The following is a 27,703-nucleotide window of genomic DNA, read 5'->3' as shown; positions in this document are numbered from 1 at the left end:
GATGGAAAGCAATAAAACAATACAAGCGTAATTCAAAAACATGGCAAGAGCAGAAATTGATAAAAAGATTGGTCGATTCTTTTACTCAAGCTCAATTCCTTTTAATGTAGCTAGAAGTTCATATTGGAAAGATATGATTACATATTTGGCTAATTGTAATTTGAGTGGTTATGTGCCTCCTAGTTCAGAAAAACTAAGAACAATCATTCTTGCAGAGGAAAAAAATAGAATTGAAGACTTGTTAGAGACCAAAAAATTTGCATGAAAACGACATAGAATGTCGATTATTTTTGATGGGTGGACTGATACACAAAGGCGACCACTGATAAACTTCATTGCTTTCTCACTTAATGGGCCAATCTTTTTAAAGACTGATGATGGATCTGAAGAGTATAAAGATGCTGAATATTTAAAGAGATTATTTGTCAAAGTGATAAAAGAAGTGGGTGAAGAAAGTGTGGTGCAAATCATTACTGACAATGCTCCAGTTTGCAGTCATGCATGAATGAATTTGGCAAGTGAAGATACATATTCACATATTTTTTGGACTTCTTGTGCAGCACACAGTTTAAATTTATCACTTAAGAGTATATGCAATCTATCAAAAGATGATGCACATGTACATGAAATGTGCTTATGGATTGAGGAAATAGAGCCTGATGTTCGAAATATTAGAATTTTTGTTGTAAACCATCATCATGCCCTTTTTATATTTAATAGGCATTCTGATCTCAAGTTACTGAAAGTTGCTGAAACTCGTTTTGCTTATCTCATTGTTATGATAAAAAGAATTAAGCAACTCAAGAATGCATTGATGATGATGGTGGCTGATCAAGATTGAAATTTTTATCGTACTGAAGATGATGTCAAGGCTCAAGCTATCAAAAAATGCATCTGTAATGATTTTTCGTGTGATAAAATTACATATTTTGTTGAATTTACGTTGAATTTACATAGCCTATTTGAGAAATGTTGAGAGAAGTTGACAGAGATGTACTCATGCTTCATAGAATTTATGAAATGTGGGATAATATGATTAAAAAAGTTCAAAGTATCATTTTTAAACATTAGAAGAAAGATATTGCACTTGATGATTCAGAATTTTACAATCATGTACATTTAATTTTAGTGAGAAGATGGGATAAAAGTAATACACCTTTGTATTGCATGACACACTCTCTCAATCCAAAATACTATGCAAAAAAATGGTTGACTGCAGGTGTTGGTCATGTTTCTCCAAATGAAGATTCTGAGATATCAAGAAATAAAATGATATGTTTGGGAAGACTTTTTAATGATCCTCACATGTTTAAGGCTGTAAATAGTGAGTTTGACAAGTTTTCTACTGGGAGATTTAATTCTTTAGCAGCACTCGTGGCAAGGGACGGGGAAGATCCCTTTAATTGGTGGGCAACATATGGATCAGACACCAAATCTGCAACGTCTTGAAATGAAGTTGTTATCCCAACCTGCTACATCGTCTTGTTGTGAAAGAAATTGGAGTACATATGCTCAAATTCACAACATTAAAAGAAACAAACTCACTAGTAAAAGAGCAGAGAATTTGGTTTATGTTCACTCAAATCTACGATTAATTTCTCGCCGCACCAAAGAAGATTATAGGTACTTTTTTTTCTTTGTATTTAAAGTTTGTATTTAAATATTTGTATTCAAAGTTTTAAGTTAGATACTAATATAGTCATTTTTTGATGCAGTTGTGGACCATCCTAGAATTGAGATGTAAATCCAGAATATTTTGACTTGGAGGGAGAACATAATTTGCATACTCTCAACATGGACTACCTCGATCCTGTTCTTCCCTCTAATTTAGACGATGAGGCAGATTTATGATAAGTTTTGTTGTTTATCACACTCACAAGCTTCTTTATGTGTTATATTTTGATAAGTTTGTGTTGTTAAATTTTTTTTTTTATTTTTGCTTTAAAATTTACAATCTTTATGTGTTAATTTATTGTTATATATATTTAAAAAATATATATATATAGCCGAGTCCTTGTGTCCAAATTTTTTGGAATTGCGCTGCACCCGTGTCGCACCTGCTCCCGCACCCGCACCCGCACCCGCACCCGCACCCGCACCCATGTGACATAGATTATAACAATGCTAATAGTACTCTGATTATCACACAACAAAAATGATTGTGGCATTTCTTCTCCAAGATCTGCAAGAAGATGTCTGACCCATGTAGCTTTAGCAGTCCTAACAGCCATGGACCTATATTCAGCTTCAGTACTGGACCTAGCAATAGCTCTTTGTTTTCTGCTACTCTATGACACCAATTTTTTTCCAATGAATATACAATAGCCAAAAACAGATCACCGCTCATCTGGATCTCCTGCTCAATCCGCATCAGTATAAGTGATGATCTCATGTCCCTTATTGTTAATCCAATTTCTTTGATAGAGAAGACTATCACCTCTGGTTCCTTTAATTAAAATTCTTTTTACGGCTTCAACATGACTAGTTCTTGGTTCATGCATGAATTGAGATACCTGATTAACAGAATATACAATTTCTGGCCTACTAAAAGTAAGATACTGGAGCATTCCAACGATGCTCCAATATTTGTTCAGATCACTATGAAAGTGCAATAGGATCGAGGCAACGAGCACTAGAGGGGAGGTGAATAGTACTTTTAAATATCGTCTTTGGAATTTTGAAGGATTTTGATATACGCAAAGCAATCACACAAAGAACACAAGAATTTATCCTGGTTCGGTCTTCCAGACCTACATCCAGTCCCCAAGCAAAACCTGTTTTAGATTTTCACTATCAACCTTATGTAAACACAAGAACATACAGATCAAATCCGATCCCATTTTCGGTAACAAACCAACTGAAAGCAAACAACTCCTTTAAACCAAGGAGTCCTTTTCTTTTACAGAAAAAAGAAATAATCAACTTACAATCAACCTACAAGCCCTTCTTATGAATGCAAATAGAATGCAATTGGGTTTTGAGATTGTTGAAATACTCAACTCACAAATTCACTCTCTCAAAAGAATTTGAGTGAAAAACTGAAGTGAAAATATCAAGTGAGTGAGAAAACAAATACTTGAATGAATAGGAGTGAAAAGCAAAGAATTCGATCTTTGTAATTCAATGTAATTCGATATGATTCGATGTTTTTTAGTGTGGAATGCACTCATATTTATAGTTGAAAGATTCCATACATTGAGGGTATGAAAGAGTGTCAAAACAGTCTATTTTGAACTATCAAAATGTTTAAAAAATGGAAAGACACGCCTTTTAAAAGTTTCAGGAAAAATGACAAAATTAGTCGACTGGAACAGTAGTTAGTCGTCTGAAATCAAATATTAGCAGACTGACAGTTATCGTCGGTCGACTAATGTGTTTAACAAAGCCGTTTGAAAATATGAAGTTTGAAACTTAGTCGACTAAAGAAAAAGTTAGTCGACTGATAATATCATCAGTAGACTGAAAAATCTTTCAGTCGACTGCTGCTAAATTTTTTTGAAAACACACGTTCTGTCCGGTTGACTGATAAAACTTTCAGTCGATTGCTGCTAAAGTTTTCAGAAAACAGACATTCTGTCCGAACGACTAAGAGTCGATTAGTCGACTAATTCAGACAGTTGACGTTTTAGCTTTGAAAAATTGGCGCGAGAAAGTTGGTCGACTGATGAGTCTGTTGGTCGACTAATAAACATGAAAAATTAAGTAAAGAGTTTTCTAAAATGATTTTCATCAAGGGTTCTTTTAGAAAAGCTTTTCTAAAGACTTTTTAGGTGAAATGCAATCGAAATATGCAGTCTAAGTAAGACTCTTACAAGAATCTACATTTAATGAATTTTACATTTGCACACTAGTTTTCAAAGATTCTTCATCGAATTCTTCAATTCTTGTCATCTTTCTTCATTGCCTTAGCTGAAATGCAGTTGATTCACTTGTTCATCATCAAAACCTTGTACTTGAAGTATCGTGTACGGCTTCATTGTCGTAACACACTATATAAGTCTCCATCATTAGAACTCATTTTTCGATACAGAATACAAGGTGTGTTTAGGGGCTTACAATATGACATCCCTGCCCTGCTCAAAAGATCGAGAGTATATTTATGTTGAGTAAGAGTTAAAACATCATCTCTTTTATCTACTTCAACCCTGAAAAAATACATTAGGTCACCAAGATCATTCATTTCTTCACTATTTATATATGACGGTTGGAATTGCCTGTAAGAATTATGTCATCAACATATATAAGTTATAATATAGTAACATCCTTATCCTTGAAAATAAAGAGTGAATGATCAAGAGAACATCAAATTTTGAGAGAAAAACTCTCAAACCAAGAGCGAGAGGCTTGCTTCAATTCATAAAGAGCTCTATTCAGTTTACAAAAATAATTCTTGGGTTCTCCTTCAACATATCCAGGGGGTTGCTTCATGAAAACTTTTTCTTTCAAATCTCCATGTAACAAGACATTTTTAACATCTAACTGACCCAACTACCATCCATAATCAACAACTAAAGATATAACAATCCATATTGTTCCCATCTTAACAACAAGACTGAAAGTTTCATCATAATCTTGCTCATATTCTTGAGTAAAACCTCATGCCACAAGTCTTGCTTTATATCTTTAAATACATCCATTAGGTTTATACTTAATCTTATAAACTCATTTGCACCCAACAACATTTTTCTTCTCAGGTCTAGGAACAATCTCCCAGGTTTGACATTCATGAAGAGCTTCCATCTCCTCATTCATAGCCTCTATCAATTTATGTGATTTAATGCTTTGATAAAAGTTGACGGGTTCTGTAATGAAATGGTGGTCTTCAACAAATGCACAAATAACTCATAAACAAGTGTCTATTGGAGACGCTACAAGCATGACCCTTGAAAGGGTATAAAAGGAAGAACACTTGAAAAATAAATAATACTTTATTCATGAACAAAATGCTTAAGAAGCATAGTAATATACATTGAAGGGGTTCACCCCTATATATACAAAAAAGTGGGAGAGAGGAGAGCTCATTTTGAGCTCTCCAAAAGAGACGTTGGATTCCAACGTCTCTTAATATAGCTGTTGGACTACAGTCCAACAACATTTATTATTATAGCTGTTGGACTGTAGTCCAACAACATTTATTATAGTTGTTGGACTACAGTCCAACAACTATTTGCACAATCAAGTTTCAACAGGAACTTGACTGGATCAAATATCTAGTTTCTATTGAACTAGATGCTAAAAAAGAAAATAAAGAAAAATAAAAAAAGAAAAAAAGAAAAAAATAAAAGAAAATATAATAATATTAAATTATATATATATATATATATATATTACAGATTACATTTTAACACTCCCCCTCAAACTTACGGTACAATGAGCGAAAGTTTGTCTAAGAGGAAGTGAAATCTGGGAGCAGCGAGAGGCTTGGTGAAGAAGTATGCTAATTGATATTCTGATGTAACATATGGCAGATCAATGGTTCCATGTAAGTATTTCTCTCTGACATAGTGACAGTCCATCTCAATGTGTTTAGTGCGCTCATGGAATGTCCGGTTGCTTGCAATGTAGATCGCACTTTTGTTGTCACAACACATCTTTGAAGCTTGCGTTGCTTTAGCTCTCATATCCGCTAGCAATCGTCTGAGCCAAACAACCTCCATAGTGGTAGTTGCCATGGCTCTGTATTCAGCTTCGGTGGAGGAAAGAGAGACTTTCTGCTGCTTCTTGCACCTCCACGAAATTAAGGTTTCACCTAGGAACACACAAAAACCAGTAGTTGAGTGTCTATTATTGGGATCACCTCCCCAGTCAGCATCAGTATATGCAATTAAATTTAATGAAGATGAAGCAGACAAGAAGAGTCCTCGTGAAAGAGAGGATTTTAAGTATCTAATAATACGCAAAATCGCTCCCATGTGCACGGAGGTGGGAGCATGCTGAAACTGACTGACTGTATGAACTGCATGAGTTATATCTGGCCTAGTAATGGAAAGATAAGAAAGAGCTCCAACAAGCTGTCTATAAGGAGTAGGATCATCAAGAAGTTCTCCATCATCAATTTTCATTTTAACATTGACAACTTCTGGAGTGTCTACTTTCTTATCATCTGTAATTCCAGTCCTGGAAACGATATCAAGAGCAAATTTAGATTGAGATATCAAATACCCCCGAGGGGAATAAGCAACTTCAATGCCTAAAAAATATCTTAATAAACCTAAGTCAGTCATTTCAAAGTGAGTTTTAAGAAGAGATTTGATATTTGCAACTCCCTGTTTGTCGCCTCCGGTGATGATCATATCGTCCACATAGATAAGAAGAATAATGATGCCTGCATCAGATTTCTTAACAAACAAAGCAGTGTCAGTTAAACAAGGTTGAAAACCAATATCAAGCATAACATGACTAAATCGGTCATACCAGGCTTTTGGAGCCTGTTTAAGACCATAAAGAGCTTTTTCTAGACGAAAAGCTTTACCCTTAGGGATACTAATACCAGGTGGGGCTTCCATGTATACTTCTTCAACGAGATTCTCATTCAGGAAAGCATTTTTAACATCTAATTGAAAGATAGGCCATGTTCTAATGGAGGCCAAGGCTATTAAAGTTCTAACAGTGGTCATACGGGCCACAGGAGCAAATGTTTCTTCATAATCGATGCCATACTCTTGGGCATATCCTTTTGCTACTAAACGGGCCTTATATCTTTCCAGGGTCCCATCACTTTTGGTTTTGACTTTGTATACCCACCTACAACCTATAGGTTTCTTACCCGGAGGAATATCTTGTATCGTCCAAGTATTTGCCTTTTCTAGTGCATCCAATTCTATTTTCATGGCTTCTATCCATTCTATATGATTTTTTGCTTGAGAATAGGATGATGGTTCAACATATGATTGTATTAATGTAATGGCGGCCCTATACGTGGGTGAAAAAGATTCATAAGACACAAATTTTTCTGGAGGTTTAGAGATTCTAGACGTTCTTCTAGGTGAGACTTCAGAGTATTTTTGTAATGCACATGGAAGATTTTGCTCTCTACGTCTTGAATATTGTAGACTAACATCCCTATGGATTTGCTCTTCATTATCATCATTTTCAACAACAATAGGACTTTGATCATTGTCAAGGTCACATCCAACATCGCATTCATTGGATTTTGAAATTGGATCAATTAAAAACGAGTATTCAGTGACATCCTTGGATTTTTCAAATTCAAAGAAGCTTTCTTTTTCCAAAAAAGATACATTTCTTGACACATATAATTTGTCATTTTGAAAATCGAAACACCTGTAGCCTTTTTGATTATCATCATATCCTAAAAAGGCACATGGGATTGCACGAGGAGAGAGTTTGTCATTTCTGTTGGTGAAAACAAAACATTTGCATCCAAAGACTCTTAATCTAGAATAATCTGGAGTTAAGTTAACAAGTTTTTCTATTGGAGTTGTATTCTTTAATGAGGAAGATGGCATCCTATTAATGAGGTAGGTGGCAGTTAGGACCGCTTCAGCCCAAAAACTTTTTGGAACTTGATTTGCAATTAGCAATGTCCTAGTAGTTTCCATAATGTGCCGATGTTTGCGTTCGGCTAGGCCATTCTGTTGTGGAGTGTGTGGACATGATCTTTGATGTGTAATACCATGTAAATTGAGATAGTCTTTGAATTCGTTGGACATAAATTCTCCCCCTGAATCAGTGCGAAAAATAGAAATATCATTTTGAAACTTATTTTTAACCATTTTATGAAATATTTGGAAGTTGGCAAAGACATTAGATTTATGTTTAAGAAAATAAATCCAAGTATGTCTAGAAAAGTCATCAACAAAAATGACATAATATGTATAACCACCTTTGGAAATTACTGGTGCGGGGCCCCAAACATCCGAATGTATTAACTCAAGTGGTCGTGAGGAAACAAAAGTTCTACTAAGAAATGATAACCTTTTCATTTTGCCAAGAATGCAGTCTTTACAAGAAAAATTTTCAGAATTACAAATTTTTTCCAAACTTGGAAAATATTGAATTTTAGACATATGAGGATGGCCAAGCCTTTTGTGCCATAAATCCAATTCTAATTTCTGAATATTATAACAAAATGCATTCTTGGGTAATTCCAAAAAGTCCATGTAATAAAGTCCTCCTTCTCTATGGCCTTCCCCAATCAGCTTCCCTGACTGGCGATCCTGTACCCAACAACCATGAGAAGAGAAGGAGATATTACATCCATAATCAAATATTTGCGAGACAGATAAGAGATTCAAATTAAGTTTAGGGATATATCTAACTTCTGGGATAAAAAATCTTTTGGATTTTTGAAGATTTTCAAAACATCCTATTCCTTTTACTTCGAGAGATGTGCCATCGGCTGTAAAAACCTTTGACACACTTGAGTTATTTTTAAGACATTCGGATAGACTATTAACATTTGGGGTCATATGAAAAGAAGCACCAGAATCTAAAAGCCAAGGAAAGTTACCTGGACCGGAGAAAGATGCAACTGCCGCTCCAGTTGAGGCTTCGGTTGAGGAGGATACCCCTTTGAGAAGAGGTTGAAGGATTTCCATCAGTTGAGCCATAGACACAGGTGCATCTTGATCTTTTGACTCAGATTCAACAGATGCAACTCTTTTTTCTTCTCTTCTTTTTAACTTTGGACATTGAGGCCTATAGTGCCCCGGTTCATGACAATGATGACAAATAACTTTTCTTTTATCAAAGTCGCCGTTTTGCCTTCCAAAATGAGGCGGCTTGTAAGTACGAGTATGATTCCCCGATCTAGATACAGCTAAAACGGAGTCATCATCAACTTTTGGAGTACTTTTTCTAAGTCTATTTTCCTCCATAGTGAGCTCTTCTATAGTATCAACAATAGAAGGAATTTTTCCACGATGTAAAAGGGCCGATTTGGTGGATTCAAACTCCGGCTTTAGACCATTCACAAATTGATAGAAATGTTCCATATCGAGTTGCTTTTGGCGAAGCTCGATGTCTTCGGCACAATGCCATTTGGGCTCAAGAAGAGCCAACTCTTCCCAAAGTTCGGACAACTCATTATAATATTCTCGAATAGTTTTATCTTTTTGAGTCATTGTCCGAACTTTATCTTGTAAATTGCATATATGTGCAATATCTTTAAGGGAATACATGTTTTTGAGGTATTCCCAAGCCTTATCGGCATGCTCAAACTTAGCTAGACTAGAGCATTTTTTAATGTCTATGATATTGATGAGCCATGACATAATTTTTGCATGCCCTATCCTCCATTATTTCCATTTCTTTTCATAAGTGGCTAACGCCTTACTCTTCTCTTCTTCCGTTAGAGGAACCTCTTTATCACCCTCTTTCTTGGTAAGAGATAGTTTAGGTTCCAAATAGGAACCATCCACTATACCCCATAAACCTTTTCCCCAAATGTGGTGCTTCATAATCGAAGCCCATATTACATAGTTAGTATCATTTAGCTTCATAGGAATGATGGTGATCTTATCATTGTCATCCATCTTTTACAAGGGTAAGAGAGGAATAAATAGGAGGAGAGAGAGAGAAAAATAAAAAGAAAAGAAAAAGAGTAGACAAAAGAATAAGAGAGGATACAAAACCATTTTTTTTTGTAGCACAAGTTCGCCTTTCTTCAAACAAATCTTCTTGAGCCAAGAACAAGGTGATGAAACACTTTTTGTAAATGTGGCACGGAAATCGAGGCGGAAGCACTTCAAGATCTAAGGATTTCGTAGCTCTGATACCATGTAATGAAATGGTGGTCTTCAACAAATGCACAAATAACTCACAAACAAGTGTCTATTGGAGACACTACAAGCATGACCCTTGAAAGGGTATAAAAGGAAGAACACTTGAAAAATAAATAATACTTTATTCATGAACAAAATGCTTAAGAAGCATAGTAATATACCTTGAAGGGGTTCACCCCTATATATACAAAAAAGTGGGAGAGAGGAGAGCTCATTTTGAGCTCTCCAAAAGAGACGTTGGATTCCAACGTCTCTTAATATAGCTGTTGGACTACAGTCCAACAACATTTATTATTATAGCTGTTGGACTGTAGTCCAACAACATTTATTATAGTTGTTGGACTACAGTCCAACAGCTATTTGCACAGTCAAGTTTCAACAGGAACTTGACTGGATCAAATATCTAGTTTCTATTGAACTAGATGCTAAAAAAGAAAATAAACAACAACAACAACAACAACTACGCCTTCATCCCAAAACAATTGGGGTCAGCGATATGAACCAAAAAAGAAATTCATTTTGGGTCTTCCACATGAATCATTTTCCTCCAATCATTTCTATCCAACGCCATGTCCTCGGTGAGGTTCAAAGCATTCATATCCTTTCCTATCATCTCCATCCAAGTCTTCCTAGGCCTACCCCGACCTCTTTTAACTAATATATTTTCCCATTTCTCCAACCTTCTAACTGGAGCATCATTAGGCCTTCGCCGAATATGTCCAAACCACCGTAAACGATTCTCTCGCATCTTATTTTCAATGGGTGCAACACCTACCTTCTTACGTATCTCTTCGTTCCGAATCTTATCTTTTATTGTATTTCCACACATCCATCTAAGCATCCGCATCTCAGCTACACTCATTTTTTGAATATGATGTCTCTTGGCAGCCCAACATTCCGTACCATATAGTAAAGCGGGTCTAATAGTCGTCCTATAAAACTTTCCCTTCAACCGCAATGGCATTCTACGATCGCACAGCACTCCAGTAGCACTTTTCCATTTCATCCACCCAACCTTTATCCTATGATTTACATCTCCATCAATTTCTCCATACTTTTGAATGATGGATCCCAAATATTTGAAATAATCATTCACCGGTATATCTTGCTCACCAAGCTTCACTACACTCCCATCACTACTTCGTTGCTTACTAAACCGACATTCCATATATTCAGTCTTACTCTTACTCAACTTAAAACCTCTAGCTTCCAATGTCTGTCTCCATAATTCTAACTTAGCATTAACCCCAGCTCTAGACTCATCAATCAAAACAATATCATCAGCAAAAAAGAAAATAAAGAAAAATAAAAAAATAAAAAAAGAAAATAATAAAAGAAAATATAATAATATTAAATTATATATATATATATATATATTACAGATTACATTTTAACAGGTTCATCATGCTTCTCTACTTGTGACATGAACAACTGAAAATCCATGGAAAAGTTATCATAGCTGACCCATCTTTGAATTGGACGACGTATCCTTTCCGATCTTCTTAATAGAGGCTAACTCACATTCTGCTCGACATTGTCCGTGACTTGATCTCTTGCTCTTCTAAAGTTATCATAGCTGACCCATCTTTGAATTGGATGACGTATCCTTTCCGATCTTCTTAATAGAGGCTAACTCACATTCTGCTCGACATTGTCCGTGACCTGATCTCTTGCTCTTCTAACATAAACTTGACCATAAAATCTCTGAAATTCTCTAGGCATTTCATTTTCTGAAAAATGTGGAGGTTCGAGATTTTGTCAATTTGATCTCAATTCTTCACAAAATGGCTGACAAGACCTCCCTTCACTTTCAAACAATTCTGCACTCATCCAGGGATCATAAACTTTAATATTTCGAGATGAGTTCTGCTCTTGAGATGATGACATGCTCTCAAAATTTTGTTCATCAAAAACAACATTTATGAAAATATTGATACGTTTGGTTAGCGGATCATGACATCTGTATCCCTTATATTCATTCGCATATCCAACAAATCTGCACTTCACTGCTTTATCCTGAAACTTATTCCTCATAGACTTGTCAATATGAACATAACAAACACAACCAAAAGTGTTTAAGTCATTATAATCAGGATGTTTTCCAAGAAGAGTAAAATATGGAGACTTGTCTTCTAAAATTCCCATGGGCAGGTAGTTAATCACATGAACTGCAATATGAAAAGCTTCTGTTTAGAGATTAAAAGAAATATTACTATCATGAAGCATGCTCATAGCACTCTCAACGATATAGCAGTGTTTCTGTTCAGCCACTCTATTTTGTTGATGAGTATCTGGACATGAAACTCGCCTACTTATCCCATTATTTCAAAGAAAATCAAGAAAGTCATTTGAAGAGTATTCACCTCTACCATCACATTGGAAATGCACAACATTACAAGAGAAACGATTCTTAACAAGAGCACAAAAATCTTGAAATAATCTAAAACACTTTAGACTTGTGTTTCATGAAGTATATCCAGGTAAAACGAGAATAAATGTCTATGAATAAAACATAATATTAACTTCCAGATGAAGAACATACATGAGCTGGTCCCCATACATCAGAGTACACAATTTCAAAGGCCTTTGAAGCTCTTTCATTAACAAGATTAAAGGAAAGAACATGACTCTTACATAACTGACAACTTGAACACTTTTTAGCATCTAAAACAGTGTGCAGATAAGACTCTGGAAGCAAATTTTCTGACACAAGTTTCTTAATAAAACCATGACTACAATGACCCAAATGACTCTGCTACAAATCTGGCTTATTACATTGAGAAAGACTATAGATGTCTGTATGACAAGACTTAAGACTCTGAGATGTCGGGTCCAAAAAGGTGACTTCAAGGTAGAAGATGAATGAGATGTGGGATTCTCCTTGAAGATATACATGTTTCCTCGTTGCTCTCCTTCAGCGAATGTCTCCTTCGTTCGAAGATCCTTAATATACACAGAAGATGGAGTGAATTCGATAGAAGAATTTGTATCATCAACAAGTTTGGATATAGAAACAATATTCTTTTTAATGTTAGGAGCAAGAAGAACATTGGACAGACTAAGGGCAGTACTAGACAAGGGGATTTGTGCATTTCCAATATGAGAAATGTGATGATGTACACCATCTTCGGTGACTATACTATCTTTTCTGAAATAAGGAGATAAATTCGAGAGCTTACAAACATTTCTTGTAACATGAGTGGCTGCTCTAGAATCCACATGTCATTCTCCTTGCTTATTCTGCTTAATACTCATCTGAGATGAAGCTGCTAGCAAAAGTTGTTGCATATCTTTAGAAAATTTTTGTCCATCAAATTCCTTTTTGTTTCCAGCTTTGTTATTCTTTCCTTTGTTTTGGGGATTAAACCAATAGTCAACTTTCACATGTCCTTATTACACTGAAAACATGTAGGCACTCTTTTCTGATTCCCTGTATTGAAAAATCCTGGCGTGCTCGGAGTAGGAAGAATACCACGACCTCCATGACCAAAGCAACCTCGACTTCTACCACTTTGAAAACTGTTACTTCCACGCCCATAACCATGAGATAAATCTGATGCCAAAACATTATGTGCATCTGCATGATCACTACCTTTTGTTAGGTGTTTTATGCTCATTTCATACTGAAGAAGTTTATTTTGAAGATCTTCAAAGCTAGGTAACACTGACAGGACCGATAAAGAAGTGGAGAGAACATGATATTTTGGACCCAATCCGTTAAGAGTTTGTTGTACTTTTTTTTGTCAGAGACTGCACTTCCAACTATAGCAAGCTGATTTGTAACTGATTTTACCTTATTTAAGAACTCCATGACTGACATTGAGCTTTTTTTAAGGGTCTAGAACTCCCTTTTTAGAAATAGAACTCTTGCCTCTGAAATATGAGAATATGTTTATGCAAGCTTATTCCATAGTTGACCAGTTGTACAATGATCTGGTATGGATATCAATACTTCTTGCGATAGCGTGCAATTAATGTAGGCAACCGAGGCCTGATCTCGCTTTATCCATGCTGAAAAATCAGGATTTGGAACATATTGAACTGAAGCATCTCCTTTATCATCCTCCGTTTTCTGAGAAACAAACTGTGGTGGAACTGGAATTGATCCATCCAGATGCCCAAAAAGATCTTGACTCCTTATTAAAGGAGCAATTTGCCTCTTCCAAGTTAGAAAATTAGAGTGATTGAGCTTTTCAAAAACAAGCTGACTCAAAAAATTTGAAGAAAGACCAGCATCGGTAGAAGAATCCATTGATAAAAGGAAAGAAGAAAGAAAAATAAAGAAAAGGAAGATATGAACCGATCCAGTCAAAAATAAATTTTCTGTAACAATAAACAGATTTTAAGAACAAGCAAGAGAAACTGGAAAAATAATATAAAACGTGCCCTTTTTAAAAAAAAATTAAGGCACTATTCCGAACTCAATTCGATTTCAGTTTCCAGGCCTTCTGTCACAATAATATGCTGTCAATATAAAAGATTTGACTGAAAATATACGAAAATGGAGAAGAAAATAGTGGATTCAACAACAAGAGAATGTCGACAAAAGAGAATGCCGACAAAAGTGACTTGCTTCAGGTCAGATTTCAGATTCAAGATAAAGAAAAAACAGATTTAATACCGGAACAATAAGATTTTCAGATTAGGGCATTTAAAATGAAGAAAATTTATGATATGACGTTAAGGAGAAATTAAGGTTTAAAGAGAGCTTAACGTCAAAAGAAGAAACCCTATTTTGAGAAAAGAGAATAAAAAAGAAAGAAATAACAGGGAAAAGAAGAAAGGAGAGGAGAAGACTTAGAAAAAGATAAAAGGAGAAGAGAGATCTTAGAAAAAGATAAAAGGCAAAATTTAGATCTTACTGGGCATACATTTTGGAAGCAAACGGTAGTCCTGCTATGATACCATGTAAGAAATCTAAATATCTGATTTATGGAAGCACCAGAGTTACGCTTCTGCAGTGAATGGAGAGAAGGATAAAGAGAAAGAGAGGGAGATGCTAAGAGAGAAAAAACGGCAGCCAGCAAAAGAGATGGCTAGCCCTAATGTTGTATTATGAAACATGTATTACAAGAGGTTTAAAATACTAACAAATTACAGGATTGCCATTACATAAAGAAAGATGCATGGATCTGGATCCAATCCAGATCCGGCGATGTCAAAGACACATTTTATCATAAAAGTGGTAATAATTAGGGCTGGGTAGCAGGCCAGCATGGCCTGGTTTTTTGGGTGGGATGATCTGTTAAAAAAAAATTGTATTCAAATACTCGATAAGGGTATTTTTGTCTTTTATTATATAGTACAGTCCACTAGGAACTGAAATGCAATTTAGCATTGTTTTAAATAAACTGCCCAACAATCATATTTATGACTGTTAGGCACAACAATCATATTTATGACTTGTGTACAACAGTCAAAATATGACGGTTGCCAACAGTCATAATAATGACTGTTGGAAGGCAGTCCAAAGAGCTAGAACTCCCTTGTTATTCCTCAATGCTTTTAGAAGCATTTGAAGGTTTTCTCTAGAGTTTTTTCCCATCTTATAGGCTTGTATGCCTCTTATGCTGTTTGGTATTTTTATTTCTTTTGAGATTGTATTTGGTCCATTAGTGACCAACCTTAAGTGAGTTTATTAAAGCCCTTTGTTGGCATTGTGTTTGTTTCACTATTGTTTCATTGTACCTTGTTTCATTACATGGTATGAGAGCTAGGCTCTTAAAAGAAGGAGAATTTCGTGAAGGAAGTGTTCTTCGATCATTGATCATTCTCTATCTCCTCCATTCTAAACTCAAGTATTCATTATGGGAGAAAGAGAGTCCGCCACTGTCATCACCTACAAACTCAATGAAAACAAATACTTGATGTGGGCGACGACTATGGAGAATCATATCAAAGGAAAAAAATTGTGGGGTTTTGTTAGTGGTTCTACTAGTGAACCACAACTCAAATTGACTAGAAGAAAAGGAGATCAAGTCAAAGTCTTGTCCGAAGAAGAAAAAGAAAAAGAAAAAGCCTTGAAAGAATACCAAAATAAATTGGAAGATTGGGAGGCAAGCAATGCACAAATACTCTCATGGCTTATGAATACTATGGAGTTCAAGATCGCCACCAATATCATCAAATTCAAGAAGGCATGTGACGCATGGAGCTTTCTAAGAAGTACGTTTATCCAAAAGGATATGGCTAGACTTTATTATCTCAAAGACAAGGTACGTAATTCAAAACAAGGAGATAAAAGTGAAAGAGATTTTTACAGTATTTTATCTCCTATTTGGGATGAATTAGCCATGTTGGAACTAAAATGGGAAGGTTCGACTATTGATATGAGAAGGACCCAAATCGAAAGAGAAAATCTTTTCTCCTTTCTTTATGGCCTTCGACCGGAATTTGAGCAAGTAAGATCTTCCTTACTTCATAGGACCACTTCTCCTTCTATAAGTGAGGCCCTTGCTCAAATTTGTCAAGAAGAGACAAGACTTGGAATGCACAAGTCTAATGATTAGGTCCTTGCCATGGCAAGACCCGACAATTTTGTGAAAACATATAAAGCACCTCACTTTGAGAAGAAGTTCAATGGGGAATGACACAATGGAGGAGAATACAAGGGAAGATACAAAGGAAAAATTATTTGTCATCATTGTAAGGAACCCGGACATATAAGACCAGAATGTCCCAAATTTAAAAAGGTGGCCGTCTTAAGTGAAGAACCTCAAGAATCAAGAAAAGGGGGCAGCTTCAATGAATTAAATCTTGCTCAAATAGCAGAAGCTGTCTCACAACTTCTTAAGGCTACACCTTCTACATCCGGAGCTGCCATCTCTTCCTCGTCTCTTCCAGGTAAGACCTCTTGGATTCTAGACTCAGGTGCTTCTTTTCACATGACTCATAATGAGTCTCTATTATCCGATTGCACTAAATCATATTTTTCATGTGTGTCAACTGCCGATGGTACCTCTTTAAAAGTCAAAAGCTTAGGAAACCTTGATGATATTTCAGAAAAATTCTTTGTTCCAAAAGTGAGAGTCATTTCCAAACTGGATTTAAATCTTTTTTCGGTTTCTCAAATTACTGACTATGGTTGTAAAGTATTCTTCTCATCTAAGGTGTGTTGGGTGCAGGATCTTCAGTCAGGGAAGCTGATTGGGCAAGGCCATAGACGATGAGACCTTTACTACATGGATTTCCTGTGTTTACCAAAATACTCATTTTGTAATCATGTCAAAGACATTAATATAGATCTTTGGCATAAAAGATTAGGACACCCAAGTATATCCAAATTATCTCTTTTTCCATTTTTGGAAAAAAATTGTAAAGATAAAAAATCTGTATGTAAATATTATATACTTGGAAAAATGCAAATGATACCTTTTGGGTCTAGAACCTCTATGACATAAAATTTTTGAATTAGTGCATTCGGATGCGTGAGGTCCCGCTCCTGTTATGTCAAAAGGTGGTTATTCGTACTATGTTACATTTATAGATGATTTTAGTAGACATACTTGGATTTATTTTCTAAAACTCAAATCCAAAGTTTTTTCATGTTTTAAAAACTTTTATAATCTAGTTAAAAATCAATTTAAAACAAATATTAAAGTCTTCCGGTCCGACTCTAGGGGAGAGTTTCTTTCAAATGAATTTCAATTATATCTAAAAAGTCATGAAATTGTGCATCAAAAATCATGCCCTAGGACACCTCAACAAAATGGGATTTCTGAAAGAAAACATCGTCATATCATTGAAACTACTAGAACTCTACTTATTTCAAAAGAAGTTCCAAAGCAATTTTGGGCTGAAGCTGTTCTAACCGCAGTCTATCTAATAAATAGAATGCCTTCTCAAACTTTGGAAAATAAGTCTCCTATTGAAAAACTCTTTAAAATTTCTCCTGATTTAAAAAGGCTAAGGGTATTTGGTTGTAAATGCTTCGTGCTTCTTGAAAAATATAGCAAACTCTCTCCTAAAGCCATAAAATGTTTCTTTCTTGGTTATGCTGATAATAAAAAAGGCTATCGATGTTATAATAAAACAAATGATAAACTCTATGTTTCTAGAAATGTTACCTTTCTAGAAAATGACAATGGATTTGATTTTGAAGTTCCTAAGGAAGAATCCGAGTATGCTTTCTTATTTGATTTGTTACCCAATAAAGGTATTAGTAATGATATTGAAACCTTCGAGTCTATTAATGACTCAAGTAGTGAACCATCTCAAGATCTTCTTCAATACTCTAGACGAAATACTGGGGAGCATCCATGTGCCCTTGACTGATATAATCAACTAACAAATACTGAAGAAACTAGTGTTAGAAGGTCATAACGAACACATAGGCCTCCAAGTAGGTTTGTCTCATACAAATCCTTCTTACCAAACTACAGGGCATGTCTTTTAGTCATTCATTCCTATCATGAACCATCCAATTATAACGAAGCCAAAAATATAAACGAATGGGTTGAAACCATGAAAATTGAATTAGATGCATTACACAAGGCTCCCACTTGAGCAATTCAACCTCTTCCTATCGGAAAGAAGACAATAGGGTGTAGATGGGTGTTTAAAATTAAAACAAAAAGTGACGGGTCTCCTGAGAGATATAAAGCAAGACTTATTGCAAAAAGATATTCTCAAGAATATGATATAAATTATGAAAAGACCTTTGCCCCAGTAGCTCGTATGACTACAGTTAGAACTCTAGTTGCTATAGCATCCATTCGAAAATGGCCGATATATCAGTTAGATGTTAAAAATGCATTCTTGAATGAAAACTTAAATGAAGAAGTATACATGGATCCTTCCTCTGGTCTGTCTATTGAAAAGGCATGGTCCTTCGTCTTCAAAAAGCCGTATACAGGCTTAAACAAGCCCCTAAAGCATGGTATGATCGGTTCAGTGGTACAATATTAAAACTTGGATTTAAATCTTGTTACACTGACACTGCTCTTTTTGTGAGATCTACAGGTACCTCATTAATCATTCTTCTTTTGTATGTTGATGATATGATCATCACAGAGAATGATCAAAAGGAAATTGAAGATATTAAAATTTTGCTTAAAAAATCCTTTGATATGACTGATCTTGGTTTTTTGGGATACTTTTTAGGAATTGAAGTAGCTTACTCACCAAGAGAATACATTTTATCTCAAATCAAGTTTGCAGCTGATATTGTTGAGCGTTCAGGAATCACTGACACAAAATATGCTGATACTTCTGAAGTAATAAATGCGAAAATGTGAGCTGAAGATGGAGTATTATTAGATGATCCAACCCTTTATCGACAACTTATTGGATCGTTGATGCACCTGTCCATTACAAAGCCAAATATTGTGCATGTCGTACATTCTGCAAAGTCAATTTCAACATGCGCCCACAACCGTCCACATGAGTGCAGTATTAAGAATAGTTCGATACATCAAGAAAATTATATCTAAAGGACTATTCTTATCCTCTTCCTCATCTTTAAGTCTTATTTCTTACTAAGATTATGACTGGGGAGGAGATCCCAATAACCGTCACTTAACTATTGGCTTTTTGTGTGTTTTTAGGTGATTCTCTCATTTCTTGGCGATGCAAAAAACAACAGAAAGTGTCTTTATCCTCTACGGAAGCTGAGTACAGGGCAATGACTACTACAACCACTGAAGTTGTGTGGATGAGAGCACTATTTTTCGATATGGGGTGTTGATGTCTCAGAACCTTCAAAGCTATGCTGTTATAATAAAAATGTCATCTATATAACCAACAATCATACATTTCACGAGCGAACAAAACACATTGAGATGGATTGTCACTATGTTCGCGAAGAATATTTGAAGGGGACTATTACATTGTCATATGTCCAGTCCGAATTTCAGATTGCAGACTTCTTCACCAAAGCTCTTTCACTGCCTCAATTTTTGTATCTTCTTAGCAACTTTCGGCAATTTCCCCATAAGTTTAAGGAGGAGTGTTAAAAATAAAATTGTATTCAAATACCCGATAAGGGTATATTTGTCTTTTATTATATAGTACAGTCCACTAGGGACTGAAATGTAATTTAGCATTGTTTTAAATAAACTGCCCAACAATCATATTTATGACTGTTAGGCACAACAGTCATATTTATGACTGTTGTGCACAACAGTCAAAATATGACTGTTGGGAGGCATTCCAACTAGACGTTGGACTGCCACCCAACAGTCATAATAATGACTGTTGGAAGGCAGTCCAAAGAGCTGGACTGCCTCCCATGTGCTGGAGTGAGGCTCTATAAATAAAGCCTCACTCCCTTGTTATTCCTCAATGCTTTTAGAAGCATTTGAGGGTTTTCTCTAGAGTTTTTTTCCATCTTATAGGCTTGTATGCCTCTTGTGCTGTTTGGTATTTTTATCTCTTTTGAGATTGTATTTGGTCCATTAGTGACCAACCTTAAGTGAGTTTATTAAAGCCCTTTGTTGGCATTGTGTTTGTTTCACTATTGTTTCATTGTACCTTGTTTCATTACATGATCAACCTGTTAATGGGCCGGGGCTGAGCCCGGTCCAGGCTCATGAGGGGCAAAAAACTTGGCCTGGGCCCAGCTTGGCCCGTGTGTATTTGATCGGTCTCACCAGCCCATAGAGAGGCCAAAGTTCATTTGAATGGCCCTTGGATGGGGCTGCACCACTCGGACCGTCACCTTAGTAATCATAATTGCATTTAGGGGTATGTTCTGGAAACAATTGTGCTAGTTGTTATATGATTTCTAACATGTTTTTTTTCTTTCTTAGGAATTAGGGTCCCTTTTCAAGTGTGATGATTGTTATTATTGATCCAGGATCTGCTTCTGTATGCCATTTGTCAATGATGTGCTATCTAATGTCTAGACAGGATAAAGTGGTGTGCATAAATGATTTCTAATATATTTAATTTTGATCAGTTCAGTAACTGTTTTTTATCCTTTTCATGATATTTTTTTTTTCATGTTTTTTGGTACCTTAGTGCTTCTTTACTTGGACATGTGAAGTAGTTCTTATTGGATTCAAATGGTATCGTCATTTCTTTTGTATCTCAATTAATATTAGCTCTTGATAATTGATCTTTCTGCATGCCACTAAGTTGTTCGGATTCTTGTCAGAAATAATTCTGTGGATCTGTTCCCTTTTTCTATCCAGTTCCAAACTACTGAACTGCAACAAGTGGTAACATGGGGAACAGTTTTCCCTTGCGTCTGATACATCATGAGCCTGGAATTATTGATCATTCATCGCCTTGCAGACTTTTGCTTTTTCCCCAATTTTTTCTTGGATTATATTAGAAGTTGAAATTCCCCTTTGCAGTAACTTTGATATGATTGATAAATTTGGTTAAAGAGTAGACCTGCACGGTGCAATGTTAAGTTTGATATGATTGAGAAATTTAGCTATTGTCTGTCACTACTTTGCACACGGTCAATTTCCCTTTTTTCTTAATTGCCTTCAAAGCATGAATTAGGCAGTGGTAGAATTTCCTCTCTCTACTCTCATATTGCTGCCATTGAGTTGACTGTTTGTTTTTCAATGAAATATCACTACATCCATTTTTCTTGACATCATTATGTTGTTTTTCTACTTTTGTCATACAGTCGCCATCCTGAGGTCCTCTGGGCACAGCGTTCTGATAAAGTATACCTGACAATTGCTTTACCAGATGCAAAGAATGTCTCTGTGAAAGCTGAAGCTAATGGACTATTTAGCTTTTCAGCATTAGGCGCTCATGATGAATCCTTTGACTTCACTTTGGAGCTTTATGGAGCAATAGTTCCTGAGGTTTGATTCTCTGTGCTTTTAAATTGTAGTTCCTGAATGCTTGATGATAATTCATTTCTTTTTGTATGGAATCCCATTTAAGGCCATTTCTTGTTATTTATTTGTTTCTAGAAGGAGCCAAAATGGCTATCATGATACCAGAGAAATTATGGTAAGAAATCTTAATGTACATTGTACATGATATTAAATTATCAAGCAACACTTTTAATTATCACTTTGTCAAGCTTGAACTGGTCATATCTCTGAAGCGTGGCTTAGAGTCCTTGGAACTCCTAGCTGATAGTGAGACTCACTAAGGCATTATGCTTCTTCCCATTAATATGATTGTGTGCCATATGTTTCAGATATTTCTGAAACTATGATTCCTTTCAAATTTATTGAACACGGTCATCTAAGAGCTGAATTTCATGGTTTTCTTTTGGTCATCGGTTATTGGTGGACAGTCGAATCTCATGCCAAAATGAACATGCATCTTCTTTACTATTCACAACTTTTCACACTGGCTTTCATCTTGCCTCTGATACTAAGATAATCTTTCTTTGCAGAGCAATAAAATAAGCATTGGATTGAGAAACATACTCTGCGTAATCCCAAAAGAACAAAAGGGCTGGTGGAAGAGGTTGGTGAAGTTGGATGCAAAACCTCCTCCTTACATCAAGGTTGACTGGAACAAATGGTGTGATGAAGATGAAGAAGAAACATTAAAGTGTAAGTTGTTGAAATAGGCTTTTGTTTGTCTAAAATATAACACTGCATGGAACTTTCGTTTTTTCATTGTATGTGGATTTTGGTTCTGGATTCCTGGTATTCTCAGTGTTTGATGCATATGCATGCATTTGCACAGTTTTGTTGGTTTGCTTTTCTAGCATTTCTGAGGTCATGGGCAAAATATTTACGCTCTTTGAACTTCAATTAGAAGCTCAGTTTGTGGGATCTTACAAAAAGCATATTGATATGGGGTACCAGGACTTCAGGGATGGATTTGTAACAAAGTCGTGTCTGAATGCGTGCATGTGTGCCTGAGCACTGTTGTTGTTAACAATTGCATTTACATAAATATTGCTAACACTGCACCCCCCGGTGGTGTTTGTCAAGCACAAGTTGCTGCTATTCTAGATTGTGGAAAGAACAGGTCTGTCCTCATATATTTAGGAAATACCAAAGTCTAGAGGAAATCTTGCTATCTTTTTCTTTGAATGAATAAAAATATCGTGTGAAAAAATCTCCTTTTTTTTAAGAGTGAAATATCTTCATTCACAGAGCACATGTTTCTGAGTTGCCTTGTATAGTCTGCATGCTTAACAACAACAACAACAACAACTACGCCTTCATCCCAAAACAATTGGGGTCGGCGATATGAACCAACAAAGAAAATCATTCTGGGTCTTCCACATGAATCCTTCTCTTCCATTCATTTCTATCCAATGTCATGTCCTCGGTGAGGTTCAAAGCATTCATATCCTTTCCTATCACCTCCATCCATGTCTTCCTAGGCCTACCTCAACCTCTTTTAACTAATATATTTTCCCACTTCTCCATCCTTCTAACTGGAGCATCATTAGGCCTTTGTCGAATATGTCCAAACCACCGTAAACGATTCTCTCTCATCTTATTTTCAATGGGTGCAACACCTACCTTCTTACGTATCTCCTCGTTCTGAATCTTATCTTTTATTGTATTTCCACACATCCATCTCAGCATACGCATCTCAGCTACACTCATTTTTTGAATATGATGTCTCTTGGCAGCCCAACATTCCGTACCATATAGTAAAGCAGGCCTAATAGTCATCCTATAAAACTTTCCCTTCAACCGCAATGGCATTCTACGATCGCACAACACTTCAGTTTCCCTCTTCCATTTCATCCACCCAACCTTTATCGTATGATTTACATCTCCATCAATTTCTCCATACTTTTGAATGATAGATCCCAAATATTTGAAAGAATCATCAACCGGTATTTCTTGCTCACCAAGCTTCACTACACTCCCATCTCTATTTCATTGCTTACTAAATCGACATTCCATGTATTCTGTCTTACTCTTACTCAACTTAAAACCTCTTGCTTCCAATGTCTGTCTCCATAATTCTAACTTAGCATTAACCCCAGCTCTAGACTCATCAATCAAAACAATATCATCAGCAAACAACATACACCACGACACATTTTCTTGAATTGATCTCGTAAGCTCATCCATCACTATAGCAAATAGGAAAGGGCTTAAAGCAGATCTTTGATGTAACCCACCGTTATAGGAAAATTGGTTGTTATCCCTCCACAAGTGCGGACATTGGTTACTACTCCTTCATACATATCTTTAATTATACTAATGTACTTGAGAGAAACACCTTTCTTCATCATTGTCCACTAGAGAACGTCCCTAGGTACTCTATCGTAAGCCTTCTCCAAATCAATAAAAAGCATATGCAAATCTTTGTTCCTCTCTCTATTTCTCTCAATAAGTTGTCTAAGAAGATGTATAACTTCCATAGTTGATCTTTCAGGCATAAAACCAAATTGATTCTCCGATATCATGACAACCTTCCTCAACCTAGACTCAATCACCCTCTCCCAAAGTTTCATAGTATGACTCATGAGTTTTATACCACGATAGTTTGTGCAATCTTGTATATCACCCTTATTCTTATATAGAGGCACCAAAGTACTCTTCCTCCACTCATTAGGCATCTTATTTGTCCGCCAAATCTTGTTAAAAAGATTTGTCAACCATTCTAAACCTTTCTCTCCCAAGCATTTCCAAGCCTCGATAGGTATACCATATGAGCCAACTGCCCTTCTTGATTTCATTTTCTTCAAAGTCTCTGCAATTTCTTTCTTTTGAATCTTGCGCATGAAGTCACGATTCATCTCATGAAAAGGAATGAAAAGTCTCCAAGATCCTGAGCATGACTTTCATTAAATAGCTTATCAAAATAATCTTTCCATCTCTCCTTAATCTCCTCATCTTTGACTAAAACCCTTTGTGTTTCATCTTTGATACATCTAACCATACCCAGATCCCTCGATTTCCTATCTCTCATTTTTGCAATCCTATAAATATCCTTCTCACCCTCTTTGGTATCCAACTTGTCATAAACCTCCTTATATACCTTATCCCTCGTGTTCCGAACTACTTTTCTAGCTTCCTTCTTTGCTATCATATACTTCTCCAAATTCTCATTATCACGACTCTTACTTAGATTTTTATAACACTCTCTTTTAACCTTAATAGCTAATTTGACATCCTCGTTCCACCACGATGTATCCTTACCTAGCGGTGCACCGCCTTTAGACTCACCCAATACCTCCTTAGCCACCTTTCTCATGTCACCCGCTATCTTATTCCACATAGATTCTGAATCCTCCTCGAGACACCAATCAACTTCCTTAACTACCCGCTCTACAAACATTCCTTGTTTAGCTCCTTTCAGTGCCCACCACTTAATTCTAGGATCTATCCTATGTCTATCCCTTTTGCGGCATTGTCTAATTCTAAGATCTAAAATTAAGACTCTATGTTGTGTAGCTACACTTTCTCCCGGTATAACCTTACAATCGATGCAACAACCCCTATCTCTCTTTCTAAGTAGGAAAAAATCTATCTGACTCGTATTAACCCCACTTTTAAATGTTACTAGGTGAGACTCCCTCTTCCTAAACCAAGTGTTTGCTAAGATCATATCATAGGACAAACAAAAATCTAAAATCCTTTCTCCACTATCATTTCTTTCTCCTATACCATAGCCTCCATGGATACTCTCAAATCCATCCCTAGTAATGCCTACATGCCCATTAAGGTCACCGCCGATGAAAAGCCTTTCTCCATAAGATATCCCTTGTACTACTCCATCTAAATCTTCCCAAAATTGACGCTTAGTGGAATCATCTAAACCTACTTGAGGTGCATAAACACTAATAATATTAATAATATCCGTACCTAATACTAATTTAATAAGTAAAATCCTATCACCCTTCCTACGGACCTCAACTACATTATCTATAATCTCACGACTCATAACAATCCCTATTCCATTCCTATTCCTATTTATTCCTGTATACCAAATCTTATATCCCCAAGGTTCTATCACTTTTGCTTTCTCACCTACCCATTTGGTCTCTTGTAGACATAAAATATCAATCTTTCTCCTACACATAACATCTACTAACTCTACCAACTTACCAGTTAAAGACCCTATGTTCCAAGTGGCTAACCTAATTTTATGGTCTTGGACTAACTTCTTTACTCCCACCCGTCCAACAAAGTGAGGGAACCCTTGCCTATTTGACACCACACCCGGGCGCCGGTGTGACGCGTCGCTTCCGGGCGACGACCTAGCAACCCTTGCCCATTTATCACTGCCTCCGGGTGAATAGTCATAAACAGTCATGAAGAAGTGACTAAATATTGCAATCATTTAAGGGGATCCTTGGATCTTAATAAACATGGCACCTAATTTTGTTCACTGTTTATGTACTTGGCATAACCAAATCATTAGATAGTGATTTTTGTTTGCAGATTGTTTTACTGAAATTCTCTCCACTTTGTTAGCCTTGAAACTGATCATGCATGTCTTACCTTAAAATTGAACGTACATTTGGTTATTGTGGAAGTTGCAAAGTACATTGCTTGACGACACTTTCAGTGTTTTGATTTAGCATATCTTCTCTTGCAGCTGATGTTCCTGTTCTTGATAACGGTGATGGCTCTCTGGTACGAGTGTTGTTCCTTGACTTTTTCCTGCCTTTCTGTAATAAGATTAGCTACTTTTATATGCTTACACATCACACATGATGCAGAAACACGTCGAGGATGATGAGAATAGTGATGACGAAGGGATGCTCTGTAAGTCAAAGCAGCTTCTTTATGGTGTTGATTCTTTTATACACTATACAGAGTGTGCTCTCATTATTAATGATGCACACGCTATCTAGATGCCTTGCATGATGCACAATCACAAATATACTTGCAACCACAATGAGTGTCTGCATGCACCCAACACCACCCTCTCTTCCCCCTCTGCTCCCTTTCAAGCTATACAAACTAGCTACTAGTTTTGTGTCTTTTTGTTTTCAAACACTTAGAAACCTGTTTTTTCAAGATGCCATAGTGCTTTGTATGCGAAAAGGCACTCTTTGTCCATTTGTTTTTAACAACTGTGGAAACATCAGAATGTCCAGGAGCTATAAGAAAATGCCAAATTGGAAATTGCTTGGCTTTGTTGCAGGCCTTATGCATATCTGCAGTTGCAAGTTTCATTGAACATGCACACTCGCAGATCTTATCTCCAAGCAAAGACCATCGGTGCATATGTTTATGTTAATTATGTGTCTGCCATTGTGATGCTAATATGTTTTCTGTGTTGATATTCTGCTATTTAAGTATGAATGCACGCCCATGTATTCCGTTATTGAGCATATTTGCATAATCACTCAACCACTCGGAACACAATAATTGTTGGTGACTGTAATAAGGTTCATTCTGGAGCATCCTTATGAACTTGGCATTCATTGCCCCCATATGCTATACTATCTGATGATATTCCTGTATTTTTCTGCCGTATGTCTTCCTGACACACTCAACTGCAGCTGTTTCATTAACCCAATGGTCACAGAACGTCTTGTTTCATTGACTTGTTCTTTATGCTCATTTCCTGCTCACATTTTACTCTACAGATCTCCCAGATTTGGAGAAGGCAAGAGGTGATTGATCTGGGAGGATATGCTCAAATATGTGACTGACATAGGTGTTTGATGAAGATAGCAGCAGATGTACACAAAAGGATGCCAACAACAATGTTTATTTTGCTCCTAAACATGATATAACCAATACAGAAATTTGTAGCTAGAACATTTAGCGCACACGGTGGCTGTATGAATCTAATTTACATATATAGTATGTACAAGCTGTAGTAGCTCTATTTAAGATGGAAGTTTTGCATGTGCTAGTCTTAACGTCTAATTTCTTTGAGGGCTCTTACTCGTTAGGTTATCAAAGTTGCTTTTGATCTATTCACTTATTTCAGAAAACAAAATGGAAAAGGACAATTAAATATACTTTTCAGGTTCTTAATGGATCCATGTATTTTGGGCATTTTGAGGATCTCAGATATGGCTGGTAAACAAGCTGAACGAACCAAACGAGGTTGTTCAAGCTCGGCTTGTTTCTTCTACCGAGCCAAGCCGAGCTTGA

General features: G+C 36.2%; 1 protein-coding gene across 2 annotated transcripts in view; it reads left to right on the top strand.

The window, feature by feature from the left end:
- The window catches only part of LOC149829366 (co-chaperone protein p23-2-like), a 55,244-nt gene extending 27,793 nt beyond the window's left edge, over nucleotides 1-27,451 (top strand). The window contains exons 3-7 of one of the 2 annotated variants that reach the window (XM_090018068.1): nucleotides 21,328-21,511; nucleotides 22,057-22,219; nucleotides 26,187-26,224; nucleotides 26,311-26,356; nucleotides 27,187-27,451. In XM_090018068.1, the coding sequence (XP_089874194.1) occupies nucleotides 21,328-21,511; nucleotides 22,057-22,219; nucleotides 26,187-26,224; nucleotides 26,311-26,356; nucleotides 27,187-27,221 (466 nt within the window). In that variant the 3' untranslated portion in view covers nucleotides 27,222-27,451. The remainder of the gene's footprint in view (nucleotides 1-21,327; nucleotides 21,512-22,056; nucleotides 22,220-26,186; nucleotides 26,225-26,310; nucleotides 26,357-27,186) is intronic. The other variant, XM_090018069.1, reaches the window with a different exon arrangement.
- The last annotated feature ends 252 nt before the right edge of the window (nucleotides 27,452-27,703 follow it).

Source organism: Nuphar pumila, chromosome 9 (genome assembly GCF_984573655.1).
Source record: "Nuphar pumila chromosome 9, dmNupPumi1.hap1.1, whole genome shotgun sequence".
In the NCBI taxonomy this organism is placed as follows: Eukaryota; Viridiplantae; Streptophyta; class Magnoliopsida; order Nymphaeales; family Nymphaeaceae; genus Nuphar; species Nuphar pumila.
The sequence above is the reverse complement of the archived record's forward strand: the minus strand, read 5'-3'. Positions and strand labels throughout refer to the sequence as shown.